The 17277-nt window shown below is 42.5% G+C and overlaps 1 protein-coding gene across 2 annotated transcripts; it reads right to left on the reverse strand.

Moving 5' to 3' along the window:
* Positions 1 to 6267: 6267 nt before the first annotated feature.
* Positions 6268 to 15160, reverse strand: LOC139364963 (zinc phosphodiesterase ELAC protein 2-like). 2 transcript variants are annotated; one of them, XM_071102241.1, is made up of 23 exons: positions 14675 to 15160; positions 14506 to 14556; positions 14350 to 14420; positions 13177 to 13241; positions 12951 to 13077; positions 12633 to 12779; positions 12003 to 12058; positions 11856 to 11914; positions 11695 to 11767; positions 11467 to 11579; positions 11246 to 11344; positions 10975 to 11113; positions 10727 to 10812; positions 10376 to 10497; positions 10053 to 10149; positions 9822 to 9960; positions 9674 to 9712; positions 9459 to 9568; positions 9254 to 9353; positions 9007 to 9127; positions 8280 to 8358; positions 7511 to 7655; positions 6268 to 7170 (listed from the first exon to the last, which is right to left on the reverse strand). In XM_071102241.1, exons 1-23 carry the CDS (start codon positions 15001 to 15003, stop codon positions 6925 to 6927), a joined length of 2613 nt encoding a protein of 870 aa, XP_070958342.1. In that variant the 5' UTR covers positions 15004 to 15160; the 3' UTR covers positions 6268 to 6924. The 2 variants fall into 2 exon arrangements, with proteins under 2 accessions (XP_070958342.1, XP_070958341.1); XM_071102240.1 differs by lacking the exon at positions 9674 to 9712 and having other exon boundaries at positions 6654 to 7170; positions 14675 to 15158.
* Positions 15161 to 17277: the final 2117 nt, after the last annotated feature.

The following is a 17277-nucleotide window of genomic DNA, read 5'->3' on the forward strand; positions in this document are numbered from 1 at the left end:
CTTAAGCTTATGCCTTGTTCAATGTAATAATTAATTTTACAATGTTAAATAAATCTATTTGCCATTGAAAGAATTCTTAGACCTTTCTTGATTTCCTATTACTGTAACTCAACTATAGTTTTGTGCATATTTCTAAATCCTCTTTATGGAGTCAGATAAATACATTTAATAGGCTAAGTGCATAGTCTTATTATGGGCCGCATGTGAGGTGTGTATAAAATATACACATATCAGATATTACCCCACTACACCTCTCGTACCATAAGGTAGGCATGAGAAATGCATCACAATCGCAGTCACGGTGTGAAAGTATCATCAGGATTATCAACAGCAAGAGAGCCCTACCTAGACTACAGTGTCAACAACGAACTATACCGTCTTCCAAAAAGACACTCAAATATTGATGTAAAACTGGACTGACTGCTATTATTACTGAACAGAGAGAAAGTTTACTTTTGAAGGGCACTTTGAAACTTTAGCAGGACATTTAGAAAATAGGATATTATAGAGGGGTTATTCACCGTGCATAAACTGAAGTCCATGGCAATGTCATTAGGGACAGAGTGATATGCTGCTGCTTTAGGGATCACTCAAATACTGAGAAAGCAAGTCAACGTTAAAGCAGTATTAAAAGCTTTCCACTCAATGCACAGCGTTTTTCCGTTAAAAGCAAAGGATTTGCAAAAAAGTATTAGGCCCCCTTGCAAGATCATTAAAATTAGGCGTCTTCTGCTTAGAATTTTGAAACAATGTTGACAGAGAAAGAAGTGGAAGTAGGAGAGAGAAACAGGGAAGTAGGAGAGAGGGAGAGAGAATTCAGCCACACAAGATCCGAATATTTCTATAAAAAAAAACGTAAGGGGCCTCATCTGGTCTCTCTGGTCTTCTAAATCATAAAGCTCAAATAAAGTGGTATTTTGGCAAAGGATTTAATAAGTAAATGAAGGGCGTGATTTTATTGACTTGTTTAGAATACTACGTAAGTGTAGTATCATATAGTAGTATCATATATTCCCAACAGTCTTGGGTTTGAATAAGAAATCAATGCTACAGTCCATCCCCCAAAACCTTCTATGGCAGTCAGTCATTTTATGCAAATGTGTTCTCTAAATCTGAAACTTTGTCAAGCCAGCACATCCCGAATCCCATCCTGCCCCTCTAATCTCCTGTGCTTTGCATTTATGCGGCAGGTGCTTTTTGTTGGGTTACGGCTGGTGGATGTAAGAGCACCCTGTCGTTCGTGGCAGCGTGGGGAGAATCCAACTTCATTCACATGCAGGGCCAGGTAAGACCAGTGTTGTTCATGTCTCCTGAGGTTTCTTCTACAGACAGTCTGTTAATGCAGCTTCGTCGTGGGGAAGACAGGCCGACCCTGGCCCTGCTACGTGGAATACTAATGCCCTCTGTCATGCAGAGACCCCTTATACACACCTTCTTTCTCTTGTCTTTTCTTTGTGTAGCATTAAAAAGTCAAAAAAAATCTATTTTCACCGTGTTGCAAAGTTATCAAATATCTGGCTTGGAAATCTGATCTCAATTTCACAGCCTCCCCTCTCTCTTCCGTCCTTGCAGGGGAGGGTTCTAGATGGGTCCAGGTTGGATCTTCCTCAGGCGTTAGGATCGACGGAGTAGGACGGAGGGTAATAGATGGATGACAGAGGATGAGGAGTGGAGATGAAGAGCTCGATATGAGGTGACGACTGAGTGACAGTCGTGTGGGGGTCTCAGGCGATGGCCGTCTGCCCACAATTACTGACCTGTCCAGGTGAGCTGTGATGAGTTGGCCAGAACCGTAACCTCCAATTGGAGTGGCTTAAAGTCCCGGTCCCTCTTCAGTCATCGAATTTCACAGAAGTCCCCTCAGATTATCTCACACGTTGATTCCTTCTGGCGGAGAATAGGGCCCCTCTTTGAATCAGCAGCCAGGCAGAAAATGTGAAGAGAGCAGAGCAGGCTGCATAATTGACTTTGGACTGAGGCGACATTCAAGTCTGCAGAGGTGTATCTGATTGGAGGCTGCCCTCCTGCCCCGTTCTGTTTACGTCTGCCGTCTCCCCTCCCAGACAAAAATATATGACAAACATTAACAATGAAGTGGCTCCCTGTTTGACGATGTTATATTTTAATGACATTCTCTTTTATCTATGGCTATGTTGGGTAGATAAAGTCTCCAGACAAGATAGTTGAATGCAGAGATGATGGAGAAGCTTCTTTCTTCTATTCGACTTCATTTAGAAATAATCCCTTGAGGGCCTAAACCATATCCACAAATAACCACTATGAAAAAGAAAGGCAAACACAGCACATCTACCAAAGAAATAACATGCAAATGCTTCTCAGAGAAAGCTAAAACTACTTGTATGGCCAAAGGGTCAATACCAAAGCCAAATTGGCCCACTTTGTCCTGCTAAAAAAACTCAATGTACAGACAGAAACAACCAGACTAGCAAATTAATGATACAATTAAAACAGAAGCATCATACTATTGGTGTATTAAATATATGTGCAATGAATGCGAAAGTTGACTGCAGATCCAGTATATCTTCACGGTCACTTTCTGTCTGACGAATTCTAGTCACAACAAAAGCTGTGAGAGATTTAGCCTACTCTCTGCCCCACTGCTTGTGATTTAGGTGCCCCCAGGTAGAATGGGCCATTGTCACTAGAATGGGCCCTAATGGACTGGGCCTAGAAGCTTTGACTCTTCAACAGACTGCTTCACACTCCAGAAAATACGGTAATCACCTGTCCGTTGAGCCCACTAAGCCCAGAAAAACACTCACGTTACATTCAACTGAGAGTTAAAGCACTTGTCTTATCTACAAAAGGAAGGAGTCTTCTTGATATGTATGCCGCAGCCTTACCCATTCAGAAATGCCTTTTTTGTTGCTGTTTCAGGAAATGCTAAAGGTAAACCTGATAGAAACATATTGGGAGTACAATTAACAGACACAGAAGTCATCTAGAACCTGCTTATTAATCATTCATGGTCCAGCTAATATTCAGATGGAAATCCATCTGTTGTGTTGGAACAGGTCTGCAGTATTCCAACAAGTGTGTGCCTCTGACATGACATATTGCACAGGGCTAAGTGTCCTGTTTCCTGTGAGATGTAGGCTACAGTAAGCCTCAGAACTCCAAAGCTCCCACCTCAGTTCTCTCTACAGGTAGAACTTGTCATGTCTCACTTGGGTAACACACACAGACACACTATACTGGAGCTGTGTCATAGGGGGATACGACCGACGGCCTGAAATAGCCTCCTTGAAAACATGAGACAAAACTTATACATACTTCTTATTCAGTAAAGACTTGCATTACAGAGATAGGGTGGCAGGTAGCCAAGCGGTTAAGAGTGTTGGGCCAGTAACCAAAAGGTTGCTGGTTTGAATCCCAGAGCTGTCGAGGTGAAAAATGTGCCCTTGAGCAAGGTGCTTTACCCGAATTGCTCCTGTAAGTCTGTCTTGATAGAAGTGTCTGCTGAAATGTAAATATTAGCTTTCTGGAACCTGAATGACAGACTATTGTGGCTCACCACTGCATCATGTCTGCTATTCATGATTTTAGGAGTGTTTTGTAATTATGTGCCATTGATGATTGGCCCCTCTCATGGGTGAATTCCCTGAGCCTATATGTGCCATTACCTTGTGTTGAGTAGATGTTCATGGTTACCGCTCCCTCAAGTGGTAAATGGAAAAAATGACTGTACATCACTCTCTCTCACGATGCCACTGCAGGATTGGAGCAGACATTAAGCTGCAATGCCTTGCAAGTCATATTGTTATTGTGAAGTGTGAGATTCGCCGCAAGACAATTCTGCTACTTCACTGAAGCACAGGTTAGGAAATCTCATATCCCCTCGTATTTTGGGAACGAGAGTAAAGATGTCACTGTGTAGTCTTACGCTCATAGTATTATACCTCTACAGGCAGACTCAGAAATACAACACTTCTAATGAGATCAACATTATAACACAGAGATATTGACTAAATTCTTACTCCCAGAGAATATTTGATAGCTCAGTTTTCTAGTTTTGTTTAAACAAATGATATGGGGAGACACTACTCTGAGTCATGCCACATAATGCATCATAGGGTGGCAGGTAGCCTAGTGGTTAGAGCGTTGGGCCAGTAACAGAAAGGTTGCTAGATCCAATCCCGAGCTGACAAGGTACAAATCTGTTGCTATGCCCCTGAACAAGACAGTTAACAAACTGTTCCTAGACTGTCACTGACTTGCCTAGTTACAACAAAAAATGATACCAATCATCTGAAGGGAAAGTAGGATAACAGACTTTGGGAAGTTCCAACATCATGAATTATCACTGGCCCTTCACATGGCAACACAACAACAAGTCTGAGATAACCACCTAGTGCTGGATCTAGTCCTCTAGGTGGAGAATGATCAATGTGGAAAGATCAATACCCAATTGAAATGCAAATGTTACCCAAGGGACATGCAGACCAAGTGGCCAGCACTGGACAGAGGATCACGACTGGCCTCAGCTGTTCTCTGTAGGGGTTTTAGTAAACCAATGCAAATTCTGTGAACATATTGGCATTACACTACTGTTTACAATAGTTATGACAGGCAAGTCTAACAGGAATTTTATTTGAACCTAGTCAGTTAAGAACAAATTCTTATTTACAATGACAACCTACCAGGGAACAGTGGCTGAGCCAACGAGGTAAGTCTTATGGGACTGCCTTGTTCAGGGGCGGAACGACATATTTTTACCTTGTCAGCTCGGGATTCGATCCAGCAACCTTTCAATTACTGGCCAAACGCTCTAACCACTAGGCTACCTGCTGCTCCAAGAGAGCATATACATTCCTCACTCACTCATGACTATGGTCCAAGCACACCATGGCAGTCGTGAAGCGGGCACGACAGAACCTATTCCCCCTCAGGAGACTGAAAAGATTTGGTATGGGTCCTCAGGTCCTCAAAAGGTTTGACAGCTGTACCATTGAGAGCATTCTGACTGGTTGCATCACTGCCTGGTATGGCAACTGCTCGGCCTCCGACCGCAAGGCACTACAGAGGGTAGTGCGAACGGCCCAGTACATCACTGGGGCCAAGCTCCCTGTCATCCAGGACCTCTATACCAGGCGGTGTCAGAGGAAGGCCCTAAAAATTGTCAAAGACTCCAGCCACTGTTCTCTCTGCTACCACAAGGCAAGCGATACCGGAGCACCAAGTCTAGGTCCAAGAGGCTTCTAAGCAGCTTCTACCCCCAAGTCACAAGACACCTGAACATCTTGTCAAATGGCTACCCAGACTACTCGCATTGCCTACATGTACATACTACCTCAACTAACCAGTGCCCGTGCACATTGGCTATGTACCACAACCCCCCTGTATATAGTGTTATTTTTTTTACTGCTGCTCTTTAATTACTTGTTACTTTTACATCTTATTCTTATTTTTTGAAACTGCACTGTCGGTTAGTGGCTCGTAAGTAAGCATTTCACTGTAAGGTACAGTGTTGTACACCTGTTGTATTCGGCGCATGTGACTAATACAATTTGACTTGATTTAGTTGATGCATTTAGTGTAGGCAAATGATCTCATCTAGAGTAGATTACAGTCAACACTTCATGTCATTTGAGAGACTGGCCTGTAAACGGTCTTTGAAATGGAAGGTGGTGAGGCTGTGGCCCTTCCTCTCTCAGACAGCTTCCAGAAGGTCATTGCTGGCCCATCTATAGAATAATAAAACAATGACAGCTCGATACAGCCACCATGTGGAGGGACAGTACTGCGTCACACTAGAGTATAGGCTACTGTGCTCTCTGGTATAGACAAAGAGCTGCGATACAGGCACTCAGTTATCCACCATTCTTTGTTTAAACTGTATAGGGATCAGAGGCAACAGGTGGGAGGAACTATAGGACAGGCTCATTGTAATGGCTGGAATGGAATTTTTGAATGGAGTCAAACGTATTTTCATGTGGTTTCCAAACATGATGTTTCCATATATTTGATGTGTTTGACACCATTCCATTCCAGCCATTACGATGACCCCCTCCTCCTATAGCTCCTTCCACCAGCCTCCACTGATAGGGATCCATTTAGAGTGAACTGTCAGCTGCAAACGCCACCTGTCAGTAAAGTTGCAGTAGCCCCATTAATTGGTATATAAGGTGTTCTAACTGTATTGATTACTGCAATAAATATGACATCAAAACAGAGTTGTCACACAGAAAGAGCATGCTGCTGGCACAGTGCTTTAGGGGGTCTTGTCTCACTGAAAGATCAGGACTGTTTTTGACAGAGGTCGCTGTTTAATTTTTCAGGGCTAGAACAATAGCACATTTTGTATTTCAATAACATGATTTACAAAAAGGAAAAAAACAGTTCATCTGGTATGTGAAGCTTTATATCATATTCATACCATCACACAGCACACCTAGACCATCATCTATGATGAAATGCAACCTCAACCTTCGCCAATAACTGTTAAGCAACGAGTGACCATGGTGCTGTTTGACTATTATGTATGACTATCAGTCCAATGTAATACTACTCATCCATGTGTGACAACTTCACTTAGTTCATTTGTTCGGATGCAACTTTTAAGGGAGTAGTTTAATAGGACATAAACGTTGTATGAGTTGTTGCTAGAAAACAACAGGCCAATACCATGGAGCATGATTGACATTGCTTTACTTTTTAAACGCAAAATCAAAGACTATGTTAATTACATGGTTCATATACACAGCAATGGTAATGACAGGAAAAACAGAAATTCTTTATTCACAAGCGATGAAGGCAGCCAGTCCAGCCAAATGAAAATCTCTTACTTTACAGAGCATCACTCATGCAAGTTTCTCATAAAAATACAATTAAATAAACTCAGTAAAATAACAGTCATCTGATTTACACTAATCTCTGGTGTAACCCAAAGCTATGGTCAGGGTCTTAGTTTGTTTTGAGTCTCTTACTTCCCACGACCTGTGTTGGTTCCTCTGGCTCTCGTTTGGCACCTTTGCCCATCTCGCCTTCATTGGGTGTCCTCTGCTCTTCGTTGCTTTCAGCAATGACTCCTTTCATCTGTTTAAGCTCCCTCCTCCCTCTCCTCTCCTCCATCTCTCCGATCTCCTCGGCAAACAGGGCTTTGAGGGGCGGGATGAGTCTGGGGAGGATTCTAAAGTCTCCAAACCGAACCTGAGGAGAGACAGGGAAGAGAGATCACTCAGAGGAGGTCTTTTAACATACCCAGCCTCCTCTGAGGCAGCTGGAGATGTATCTCTGATGGGAGTCTAACACATTCGGAATGTTACCTTAAAATGGTACCTCTAGATTTAAACTGAAGTTGTCCGAGAGTATTCTACCTGGACTAGGGGCATTGTCTGCTCATACCGTAGTGAATCATGGTCCTAATTCATTCTGAGGCTACACATATCCAGTGGAAAATTACATTTTAGATGTGCAGAACCCGCATAAACATTTCAATGTTGCTATGCATAACAAGTGGACTAAAGTACACCATTCACCACTCACTTACCCTCATGTGGTCAAAAGATATTCCCACTCTGTCGTTGAAGTCCTCACTGAAGAGGGGGATCTTGGCATAGCGCTGGCTGAAGTGGTTCAGCATGATGAACTCAGCATTCATCTTCATGCCAATACCGATGGCCTGGGAGGTGGTACTGTCATTTTTGGAGGCAAGCAGAGAAGCATGATGCTACTCTGCTACTATTCTAACAGTAATTACCAGACTTAACCCCATGGTAAGCTATACAGAGTTTGTTCAGTGCAACTCAATGACTTTCAAGTTGTTTTCAATGCGAGATGGAGCTCTTTAACCAAAGTCACTGAAATTTCAGCTAGAAGGCAGAAGTGCCTTCATTACCTCCAATACAGAGTTCCAAAAATCAATGTCAATCTCAGAGAAGAATGCAGCCAGTTACAATGCCCTCTAAAAATGACTGGCTTCTCAAAAGCTTCTTTGTCAGCTGAAAAATGTCACTCGTCTATTTCTGTTTACCTCCTTCAATGCATGTCATATTTTCACACTTTGTGCTGGATTCAATCAGTATCACAGAAGTATCACGGAAGATATGCATTATGGCTCGATTGAAATTTAAAGGCAATGTCTACTCGTTTGTGGAGACTGCATTCACGGTAAACACTGCATGTGTCGACTCAATCGAAAATGTTTAACGTGGATCTTCTGCAATATAGATTGAATCCAGCCCAAGAAAGATAGTTTCCTAATAGAATAACGAAGGACACCTCTGAAGAGAAGCACCATACTAGATCCATCTACTAACCTATGTCTCTTCTCCACAGCCTCGTCCTCCAATCCATCTTCCAATGTGGCTTCATGAATAAGTAAAGTTGCATTCTTTCCTTTGAAAACACAATGACAAACATGAATCACAAGACGACTGCATGGCACAGCACTTCAAGCTTCTCTTCCTTTCCCAGAGGAAATCAATCACACAGCTGTAATAAACCATCAGCCAGCCCTGCTTGTCTGGCACACCCAGGCCTCTATAATGAACAGGCATGGGATATAGTCAGGCTCTCTCTGGGAGTCTTCAGCTGGATCACATCCAGTCAAACAATTTAAAAAGAGACAATGAAGTGGGATCCCACAGGAACTATGTGGGAGACCTTGTGATTCATAGCGAACTTTGTAACCGATCGATAGCATTAAGCAATATCTGGTAAATGATGCCAGACAGCATAGAGCATGGATGACAGGTTCAGATCAGACTGGCTACTGTAGATGTCTAGTCCATTAACAGTGATCTATATGTATATCATACCACCAGCAACTGTGTAGAAGTTACAGGATACACTCTGGGTCCAAAATTTGAGTATGGCTCTGTGGAACGCACGTAACGGCAAATCAAATGGCATTGGTGAGTATTTACCATTTCATCCAGAAGTCACAAGTGTGGTTCATAGAGAGTGTGTAAATCTTTTCACATCACACAAATTCTGGGAGCTGTACAAACATCACAATTGGGGTCGAGAACTGTTGGTACTGACCCATATGTGCGAGGGCATCGCAAGGCATTGTGTCCCCAGAGAAGACTAGCTGCCAGCCAGACTGATGAGTGATGCTGCAGGCAAAGGCATTCTTACAGTGACGCACTGGACAGGTCTGGAACTATGAGAAAAACAGAATATATGTATTTAAGCTTTGATGACAGCCTCAATAAACAGTCGTTGAACCTAACAAGAGTGTTATGAGTCTTATTGAACCACGAAGCAGCCTGTTCAAGTCTCCACATACCTTTGCTAAATCAGATTTCTTCAGCAGTGCTTGGATGAATGCTTTGGTTTTGAACTTGGACACCTCAGCCCCCTCACACATGACTTTGCTTGGGACAATGCTGAAACATAGTCAAGAATACATCAATATTAGAGACGATGGACATCATATCATCCGGTTTAAAAGCATGAATTGAACAGAGTAAGGCGTGTCTTTCCTGACATACTTGACATGGCTGAGGATCTCCTCACAGTGGTCATGGTACTGGTTGAGCCAGGTCATCATCTGGACAGGGGCTATCAGATAGATGGGGCTGAAGGCTTTCCCAAGAGTTGCCTGAACGGTGAAGAGATAAGGACATACATTCATTAAAGTGTTCCATTTTGCATGAATTAAACAGGACTCATCTTAAAATCTGAAAAAGAGAAACTCTTTACTGACCAAGGCTCTCTCTCTTTGAAACAGCAAACTCAACAATCCCTGGAAAATAAAGTCATATTCTTTAAAAACTGATTTAAAATGACTTTATGCCAGAATATATGCTATAACTCTGTAATAAACAAATATTTATAGGAAAAATAATCTTTACTGTGTGATGGTCCGCATGCATGTGAGAGATGAAGACGGTTGAGATCTTTGCCAGTGTCTCATCCACACTGTCCCCATAGTGTCGGCACAGCTGGCCAAAGGTGCCCTCTCCGCAGTCCAGCAGCACTGACTGAGTGGCACTGAAGGAGATGGGACATTTATACTGGCTACCTCACATACATCTTTAAGGATTTTTTTTTATAGTAACTCGAGTCTACCTGAGGGCCATTACCTGATGTTGACCAAGTTACCACTAACATTCCTGATCTTCATAGGAAGAGCTGATCCAGTTCCTAAAAAGACCACCTCTGGGTATTTTTCTGCCCGCCCTGCAAGAAACACAATTTTTCTATGCCATTGAAATTTAAAACTATGATATTCTATCAGACAAAAGGACTACAGGAAACTAAACTCTGTTACCTTCTTAAATGCCCAGAGTGAAATGTTTGCAACTCCATTCAAGAGGAGTAAAGAGAAATTGATGGAGCTTTGGACTGAGCAATGTAACATCTCCCCTTGGGCTTCTAGCCTGACCTGTATCAGAGCAGGGCTCACCAGACAGCACTGCAGCATCAGTCGCACGGAACCGCTTGCAATCCTCCACTTCTTGGAGGAAGTTAGGGGCCTCCGCAGCCTCTTTCACAAACTCTTCAGTGTCACAAGAGGGGATGGCATCTCTGATGAATAAGAAACAGTAGAGCACACACACCACTCATCACATAATGCTGAGAGGGGCAGCGACGCTCTCATTTGACATTGACAGTGTTGGCATCTATAAGATCATAGAAGAAATAGTAAGTCACACTTGAAAGTAGTATTTCATCTGAAATGGTTTTCTTTGACAAAGCAGCCCTTTGTAAGTGGAGACTAATGTCTGGTAAACTGTGGCCTGAAGGACATACTCACCTTTGCCATTCAATCTTGGGTCTGAGCTGGAACTTCAGAAGACACTCGGCTCTGACATTGGGGACATGCAGGGCAGCCTGGGTCTCCTTGAGAAGATCAACAACAAGAGTAGAAACAAAAACAAGAGTAGAAACAGATTAGCACAATACAACGCAAGATACACAAGGTTTCCAAATGAACACGCTTATCTCTGTGTAACAGCAGGTTACAATGGTGAATAATGAAAGTTGTAGCACTTCACAACTTACCTTTGTTGTATAGTGCTGGAGCTCTGGAAATATCTCTGGATGAATCAGATGGAGCTGAGTTTGAATCTTGTGGCTCCTGACGTTGTGGACAGTGCAAACTTGCTCATTCAGGATCAGGTGCTCCGTGGTAGATGGAAACCTAAAATACAAAAACACACAAAAACATTAAACATGTAGAAAGACCAACAGAAAACAGAGAGACAAGTGAAGTGCAGAATATGGAATATGTAAACAGTCTGAAACTGAGTATTACATATGGCTGATTTTGTACCTTTCCATCCATTGCTTGTATTCATCTGTTTTCAGCACAGACTCAGGGCTCATGTGGACTACTAAGGCAGCAGGGTCCTCTGTTCCTCCACGTTGGTATCTGCAGATGAGACAAATAACTCAGAACTTAACTACAATCTCCTAAAGAAGGCCCGAGGAGTAATGACGCAGGATGCAGAAGCAGCCTTTGACACATTTGGCCAACTTCGCTCAGGCCATTACCTGCTCAGCTGCTGATCGATGCAGATTGGTTGAACAAACTCCTCAGAGGGACACTCCACAACAATGAAGGCTGGTCCTGGATCAGTGGGAGTGCACACCTCCTCAGGATGGATCTGTAGGACAACCATCAGGATCACATCAGATAACAAGACCAAATGTATCTAACATTTACAATAGCTAATCCAAAATTCCAGAGCCCCAACAATCAACCAAATATAATTGAAGTACCTCTATTCCTTCGTAGGTAACACTTTTCCCATCCTTCAGAGCTGCAATGAGAGGACCAATAGCTGCAGTGCCTCTGTGGAGAAAGTGCATCAAAAAAGTCATTAATCGGCTCAAGTTTGTTGAGCAGGCAAAACTGAATTTGTATTGAACAATCAACTTACACTGGTAATCCAAGGTTTTTTGCTTGAGCAACCAAGAAGTTCCCCTTCTTAGGATGAAGCTGCAAGTCAAAGATAAAATTTGACATAAATTGCATCACAATGCAATAATTCAGTATGTCACTGAGACAATGATATTGTGTTTCTTACCTTACAAATGAATGCCACAACTAAAGAAGGATCCCTTGTTGCTCTTGCTTTTCCACCTGAAATGAAAATGCAATGTGGGAATTGGTGCCCTTTGGAGCTCAACATCCTTGAACTAGGGCACTGATGTCCCTGATAGCGCTGCATGCTCCTTTAGTCTCGTGGGTCATCCTTCCCAATCTCTTCCCGTTGACTTGACTATTGGAAGTCTGGATAAATTTAGTATTGAATTTTGCGTTTGAATGGGAGCGCTGCCTGGGTTAACACTTGCATTTGATTGGCTCGGAATATTAAATGATATTTTCCTTCAGGAGAGGCATTTCCTTGTGTTTCTTTTTTGTTTTTACTTGTTTTGTTCGTCCGTATCTCTTTTCCTACTGTGTTGTACAAAGTTTTAGCAGTCTGTCTTGTATCTTATGCTAGCTAGCTTTTTGCAAGTCAGAAACATTTTCAGAAACACAACCTGTTTGTAGCTCCATCCTAGCAAAATAGTTGATTGGTTTGATTAGCGACACTAGTGCCCATGTAGACTCCACCATACTTCCCCTCTTTTTATCATCTTCGTCCCCAGGGTTTCTAACAGTCAGAGCATGTGCAGCCTGGGCTTCAGAGCCTACAAGCTCCTAGTCTTACCTGGGCTGGTTGCTCTCTCCTTCCTGCTGTCTGTGCTGGTGTCCTCAGAGTCTTCCGGCCTCCACAGCTCCCTCCTCTGGGGACTACTGGAGGGGCTGCTCCTCCCTGAGTTAGGGGAGCACTTTGGCCCATCATCTCTGAGTTGGGCTGGTATAATTGGGGTTAAGAGAGTGTCAACTACCAACTTTTCAGTATGAGAACACAAATATTCACTATTTTACCCATCATAAACTTAATATGCTTTAAGATAAAGAGTGTGAGTAACAGTAAATTACTCAATTCTAAAAAAAAATTACCAAGGTGATTTCTAGTACTCACCAAATATTGGTATTTGACTAACTGTCATTGTGTCATCTGTGTATTGTTTCTCGGTGTATGGTCGAACAGCTAGCTTGATTTCTTCCAGTGGTCCAGAAAATACTCTGATGGCATTCACATATTTCTCCTAGATCAAGAGGAGGAAATTACATATTAGACTCAGGATACCACAAAAACAGTTGACTCATTACAGACAATCTTTTGTACTGCTACAATGTCCACTCACCAGTTGTGGTGGTCCAGAGAGAACAACCTCAGGGACACCAGTGTCTTTCAGTGTCAATATCATCCCTAAACCAGAGAGTACACAGTTTATCACATCTAAGGACATACACGGAGACATAGGCTAAGCATGCAATAACCTTTGACCTATGTCTAGCTACAGTCATGTGAAAAAGTAAGTACACACCCTGGAAAGTGGTCTTTTTTGGTGCATATTTGGACAGATGGCTATGTAATCTTCACGTCAACATTATTGACAGATAAAGGTAACCTCATTTAACAAATGACACAGAAAGATTATACTTTGCAATCATTTATTAATCAAAAATCAACCGAAACGCAATTCCATAGTGCAGGAAACATAAGTACACTCCTAGCTTCAATAGCTGGTGTTGCCCCCTTTGGCTGAAATAACTTCATGTAGCCGTTTCTTGCAACTGTCTATGTCTCTTACATCCACTGGGAGGAATTTTTGCATACTCTTCTTTACAGTACTGCTTCAATTGTGTCATGTATGGGGGCTTGTTTGCATGTACAGCCCGCTTCAAGTCCCCCCACTGTTTTTTGACACATTTGAGAATTGGGTTTCGACTCTGGCCATTCCATACCCTCAATTCTTATTTTTTTAGACATTCTGTTGTAGTTTTGCATCATTGTCCTGTTACAAGATCCATGTTCAGTTTAGTTTCAGCTTTTTGACAGTTGGCCTCACATTCTCCTCAATAATTCTCTAGTATAATATTGAATTCATGGTTGACTCAATAATGGCAAACTGGCCAGGCCCTGTGGTAGCAAAGCAGCCCCAAACTATAATGCCACCACCTCCATGCTTTACGGTTGGTATGAGGTTCTTCTGTTCAAAGGCAGTGTTTCGTTTTAGCCAAACATGGCATCTGGCATTGCAGCCAAACACATTTTTTTTGTGATTTGTTAAACTGGGTTACCTTTATCAATGAATGTGGTTGGAATTTAGCTCAAATATGTATGTGCGCAAATATGTAAAAACAACAAAATGACCACTTTCCATGGGGTGTACTTACTTTTTCACATGACAGTACACAGAGACATAGGCTAATCACGCAATAAGCGTTGATCTGTCTATTATGTATGCACAGTTTTTTCCAGGTTGACAGATAACTGACTTGATGTCAAGTGGCTAGAATAACAAGCAACTTACCTGATAGACCACCAACATTCTCCCAGCTCATTCTAGTGAGGAAAATGTTGTCCAAGCGAGCAGCTTTTAACCTGACAAGAGGAACATTGAGATTTATTGAGCAGAGACTGAATTATAGATTTTAGTTGAAAATTGACAGGAGGCAATTCAACTTACTTGTGCTCTTGCATCAGCCTCTGTGTTCCCTCACCACAGTTGAAGAGGTACCTTCCACAGAGGGAAAAGGGTAAACAAATATGATGCAGCCAAGTGCCTTTCTGATACCCACTATACAAATATATTTGGCAACAAATTGTCAGACACTCATGTTCTCTGGTTAAGTTACCTATTGAACTCAGAGAAGACATAAAGTGATGCGCCATTATCTCGGCTCCCTGCCCCGACGACCTGCGCGTAGACAGTGGCTGGTCCATGCACATCCACTCCACGTTTCCTCTGCTCTCTAGACTTCACATGTCGCAATGTTTCTTTGGGTGCTCTGGGTTTCTTTGATCCCCGATGTTGGTTGTCTGTTGTGTTCGTAGACATTGTCCGCAGAAACTGAAAAAGATGTTCACTGCATGCGAAGCTTTGTAGGCGACCCGTAGGTGTGTGTCTCACAAATAGCCATGCAATAGATTTACAGTGTAGAGACACTTTAGTCATACTAAACATTCGGTTTAATGGAAGTCAGTTCTGCTCGTCGTACAAGACAGCAAACGTATCGACAATCATTGCATAATCTTTATCAGCCCACATATCATTGAAACATAAACATTCAGTCAGGACTTCAGCGGTTAAGACATGTGATTTGACGCTCAACTGTGTTTCTTCCGGCGTAGATTGATGACGTCTTCATCACGCTCTCGATCATTGGTGTGCTTATTTTGTATTTATTTAACCTTTAACTAGACAAGCCAGTTAAGAACACATCCGTATTTACAATGACGGACTACCAAAAGGCCTCCCGCGGGGACGGAGGCTACGATTAAACTTTAAATATATATATATAAATATAGGACAAAACACACATCACTACATAAAGAGAGACCTAAAACAACAACATAGCAAGGCAGCAACGCTTGACAACATAGCATGGTAGCAGCACAAAACATGGTACAACCATTATTGGGCACAGACAACAGCACAAAGGGCAAGAAGGTAGAGACAACAATACATCACACAAAGCAGCCACAACTGTCAGTAAGAGTGTCCATGATCGAGTCTTTGAATTAAGAGATTTAGATAAAACTGTCCAGTTTGAGTGTTTGTTGCAGCTCGTTCCAGTCGCTAAATTAGCTGCAGCGAACTGAAAAGAGGAGAAACCCAGGGATGTGTGTGCTTTGGGGACCTTTAACAGAATGTGACTGGCAGAACGGGTGTTGTGTGTGGAGGATGAGGGCTGCAGTAGATATCTCAGATAGGGGGGAGTGAGGCCAAAGAGAGTTTTAAAAATATATATAAATACGCATCAACCAGTGGGTCTTGCGATGGGTATACAGAGATGACCAGTTTACAGAGGAGTATATAGTGCAGTGATGTGTCCTTTAAGGAGTATTGGTGGCAGCCTCCACTATTTATGCTGCAATAGTTTGTGTTGGGGGGCTAGGGTCAGTCTGTTATATCTGGAGTATTTCTCCTGTCTTATCCAGTGTCCTGTGTGAATTTAAGTATGCTCTCTGTCACTTTCTTTCTCTCCGAGGACCTGAGCCCTAGGACCATGCCTCAGGACTACCTGGCCTGGCCTCCTTGCTGTCCCCAGTCCACCTAGTCGTGCTGCTGCTCCAGTTTCAACTGTTCTGCCTGCGGCTATGGAATCCTGACCTGTTCACCGGACGTGCAACCTTGTCACAGACCTGCTGTTTTAAACTCTCTAGAGACAGCAGGTGTGGTAGAGATACTCTGAATGATCGGCTATGAAAAGCCAACTGACATTTACTCATGAGGTTGCACCCTCTACAACCACTGGGATTATTATTTTCTGACCCTGCTGGTCATCTATGAACATTTGAACATCTTGGCCATGTACTGTTATAATCTCCACCCGGCACAGCCAGAAGAAGACTGGTCATCCCTCATAGCCTGGTTCCTCTCTAAGTTTCTTTCTAGGTTCCGGCCTTTCTAGGGAGTTTTTCCTAGGCACCGTGCTTCTACACCTGCATTGCTTGCTGTTCAGTGTTTTAAGGCTGGGTTTCTGTATAGCACTTTGTGACATCAGCTGATGTAAGAAGGGCTTTATAAATACATTTGATTGATTGAAATCTGATGGCCGAATGGTAAAGAACATCTAGCCGCTCGAGAGCACCCTTACCTGCCGATCTATAAATGATGTCTCCGTAATCTGGCATGGGTAGGATGGTCACCTGAATCAGGGTTAGTATGGCAGCTGGGGTGAAAGAGGAGCGATTACGATAGAGGAAACCAAGTCTAGATTTAACTTTAGCCTGCAGCTTTGATATGTGCTGAGAGAAGGACAGTGTACCGTCTAGTCATACTCCCAAGTACTTGTATGAGGTGACTACCTCAAGCTCTAAACTCTTGAGGTAGTAATCACACCTGTGGGGAGAGGGGCATTCTTCTTACCAACCCATATGATCCTTGTTTTGGAGGTGTTCAGAACAAGTTTAAGGGTAGAGAATGTTTGTTGGACACTTAGGAAAGCTTTGTTGTTGAGCATTTAACACAACATCCAGGGACGGGCCATCTGAGTATTAATACATATGGGAGGTCTCACTGTTCTTTTGCATTGATTTGCAATATAGCAATAATACAACCAATAAATAAACTGGAGTATTTTTTTATAAAAGCTAATAATATCTGACAACATTATATTCAGTAATATAACAGAGCTTATCAATAGCTTCATATGTAGCAAGTCAGGTAGACTGATAAATTGTATGGCAAATTCATGATGTTAAAAATAAACATTTATATTTGGATAGTCATATT

The sequence above is a fragment of the Oncorhynchus clarkii genome, chromosome 13 (assembly GCF_045791955.1).
Source record: "Oncorhynchus clarkii lewisi isolate Uvic-CL-2024 chromosome 13, UVic_Ocla_1.0, whole genome shotgun sequence".
Taxonomy (NCBI): domain Eukaryota; kingdom Metazoa; phylum Chordata; class Actinopteri; order Salmoniformes; family Salmonidae; genus Oncorhynchus; species Oncorhynchus clarkii.